The sequence below is a fragment of the Humulus lupulus genome, chromosome 6, assembly GCF_963169125.1.
Source record: "Humulus lupulus chromosome 6, drHumLupu1.1, whole genome shotgun sequence".
NCBI classification, from domain to species: domain Eukaryota; kingdom Viridiplantae; phylum Streptophyta; class Magnoliopsida; order Rosales; family Cannabaceae; genus Humulus; species Humulus lupulus.
Genome location: NC_084798.1, coordinates 70,645,999 through 70,648,582, shown reverse-complemented (window position 1 = coordinate 70,648,582; position 2,584 = coordinate 70,645,999). Strand labels below are relative to the sequence as shown.

General features: G+C 42.4%; 1 protein-coding gene across 1 annotated transcript; it reads left to right on the top strand.

Moving 5' to 3' along the window:
- Positions 1–366: 366 nt before the first annotated feature.
- On the top strand, positions 367–2,243 carry LOC133785195 (uncharacterized). The gene is made up of 4 exons (XM_062224449.1): positions 367–934; positions 1,021–1,388; positions 1,476–1,817; positions 1,905–2,243. The coding sequence occupies exons 1-4, from the start codon at positions 367–369 to the stop codon at positions 2,241–2,243; spliced, it is 1,617 nt and encodes a 538-aa protein (XP_062080433.1).
- The last annotated feature ends 341 nt before the right edge of the window (positions 2,244–2,584 follow it).

The window sequence follows — 2,584 nt, the reverse complement described above, 5'->3', positions numbered from 1 at the left end:
AAACTTTCTCATTTTTTTTGGTAAGCATGATGTGTATATTTTGATCAGATATTTTAATCCATATTGAGCTTATCAGAGTTGTTGTTCATAAATCTCTACTGCCATTCAAGTGTGAATATTTCTTTTACATTAGCTGTTTAGATTCTATTCCTGTTTCATTTTCTTTACAAAACAAAAAATGTCTTGTTTGGTCTTTCATATATTAGTGTGGGTTATTTTTTAAATGGGATTTGTCATTTTTTTTTGCATGGTCAATTTCTTGTAGGGGAATTCATAAGGTCTTTCTATAAGTATCCCATCACTTGAGCTTGTGTGAGTTTTGTTTACAGTGTTCCAATCGCAGAAACCCTAACTGAGTTCGGCATTATGAAGCAAAGAGCCAATCGCCGTCGTTCGAGTGTCCGACCTTCTCATGTCGCTGATGGGCCTGTCTCTCCTCCAACGGAGGTGACTGCCCCATCTCCTGTGGTTGCATCTATGCCATCTGCAGTCGCCACATCGCCTGGTCGGGTTGTGTCCCCTGCTCTTGATCCTAGTTTGGCTATGGACATTGTTCCTATTCCACCTACTGTCCCGGAGTCGTCTCCATCTCCTCCGTCGTCGTCCCTTCCCGAGGTGGTGACTGCGTCTGTTCCTCCAGTCAGTCCCTCGGTCAATGTACTCCATGCCCGTCTGCCTTGTTCAGTTGGTAAGTCTTCTTCACCCGACTCTGTATCTTCTCCTAAACGTGTTACTCACTCCTCTGTCGTGTCTGTGTCTTCACCTGGTGAGTCCCCTCCATTGCCGAACCCAAACCCACCATCTGCGTCTCTTCTCAAGTCACCTTCTATGTGTAAGCAGTCCTTACCCAAAACTCCCAAGACTCGGTTTGCCTCCAAACCCAAACCCAAACCCACACCCAAACCCCATGTTCCTGTGCAGTCCAAAGGAAAAGGTAAAATGCTTGTTTCATCACCTCCTAGCAAATCTCGGCTCGAAAATGTAAGCCCACAGTCACTCAGTTTGAACCCTCTTCCAAAGAATCCAAGTGTGTCTTTAGCCCTAAGGATTCTGTGTCTTTCGTTGATCCATCATCTATCCAATACTTTGTTGATGCTACCAAGGCCTCGCATTATCAAAGCTGGTTTGCTGTGAGAGACTTGTGGCCTGAATATTCTGTTGTGTTGGAGGATTTTCCTGATTTAGTTGAACTTTTACAGTCTAGGCATTGGGTAAATACCGTGTCCAAATTGGTGTCTCCTCATCCCATTCTCATTAGGGAGTTTTATGCTAATTTAGATAGGTCTGTTTTAGATGGGCAAAATGACGATTGCCTTACTGCTTTTGTAAGGGGTAGTCGTGTAAAATTTGCTCCATCCACTATTGCTCGTGCTCTCAAGATTCCAAAAGTACTTAAACCTGCTTATAATAAATCCTTCAGTCCAGATCAATCTACCATGGGTCATGTTCTAACTGGCCTGCCTGATTATGTTTAGGGGAATCATGATATTCCTGTCACAAAGTTGACTATTTTCTATCGGGTTCTTCATCGTCCGGCCTTGTATAATTGGTTTCCCAATTCTCACCTCTCATCTGTTACACTTGAGATTGGGAAGTTTTTATATGTTGTGGGTACTGGCGTGTCTATTGATCTGGCTACTCTCATTTATGATCAAATTTTTTATGTCGCCTCCTCTACTAGTACTCGTAACAAGCTGCCTTATCCAATCCTAATTCAGCAGATTATTAAGCCTGCCGAACCGTCGTTGACCACTCACGACTTCCAGGTTGCGAATCCTATTTTGCCTAAAAAATTTCTGGAAGCTCTCAACAAGAAGGTCTCCTCCACTACTCCTTCTTCGTAGCCGTCTAAGCTCAAAGCTCCGTTGTTTAAAGGTCTGTCTGATTCTAGTTGGCAAGTACAGTTATATACCGAGTTCAAGGCCTTCACTACACATTACAAGAAAGATCAGAAGCGGCAAATGGCCTTTGAAGCATCTATGTACAAGCTTGTTCAAGTTGTCAAGACCTTGGTTGTTCAGTCTGAGTATGGCTCTCAATTATCCCCTTTGATTGATGTTTCTCCACCAGCATTTCATCGGGACTCCTTTGGCGAATCCTCTATGGCTCCTGAGTCTTCTATTCTTATTCAGGAGGAGTTCACTAGTCCTACTCAGGTGCCTCCAGTCTCATCTACAGTGCCTCCTGCTGACACAGAGTTGGACACATCAGTTTCACCAACGCTTCCTGATGCCCTTCCTTAGGCTCCTGATTCAACTGCACCTCTCCAGGGGGAGCAATCTGATGCAACTGTCAATTGATTGTGGTCAAAGATTATTCTCAATGAAGGGGGAGATGAATTTATATTACTTCTCTTGTTGTGTTTGTTCATGTGTTACTCTTTGTTATTTTGGTCGTTTAAAACTTTGTTTACTGATTCCACATACTCTTTTATATTTTGTTCGTATTTTGGCTGTTTAAGACTCTGTTTACTTTTTGTCCAGACTATTATTGGTTGCATAGTTAATCTTTTGATTTACACTATTTTTTTTGTCATTGACCATAATTTGTCAAGAGGGAGATTGTAAGGACCAATATTTTGGGT

Excerpts from the sequence above, each read along its gene's own strand:
- LOC133785195 (XM_062224449.1), top strand. The coding sequence starts at position 367 with ATGAAGCAAAGAGCCAATCGCCGTCGTTCGAGTGTCCGACCTTCTCAT. Across the intron at positions 1,389-1,475 it reads GTGCTCTCAAGATTCCAAAA|GGGAATCATGATATTCCTGT; the intron begins GTACTTAAACCT and ends GATTATGTTTAG. Across the intron at positions 1,818-1,904 it reads TGGAAGCTCTCAACAAGAAG|TTATATACCGAGTTCAAGGC; the intron begins GTCTCCTCCACT and ends TGGCAAGTACAG.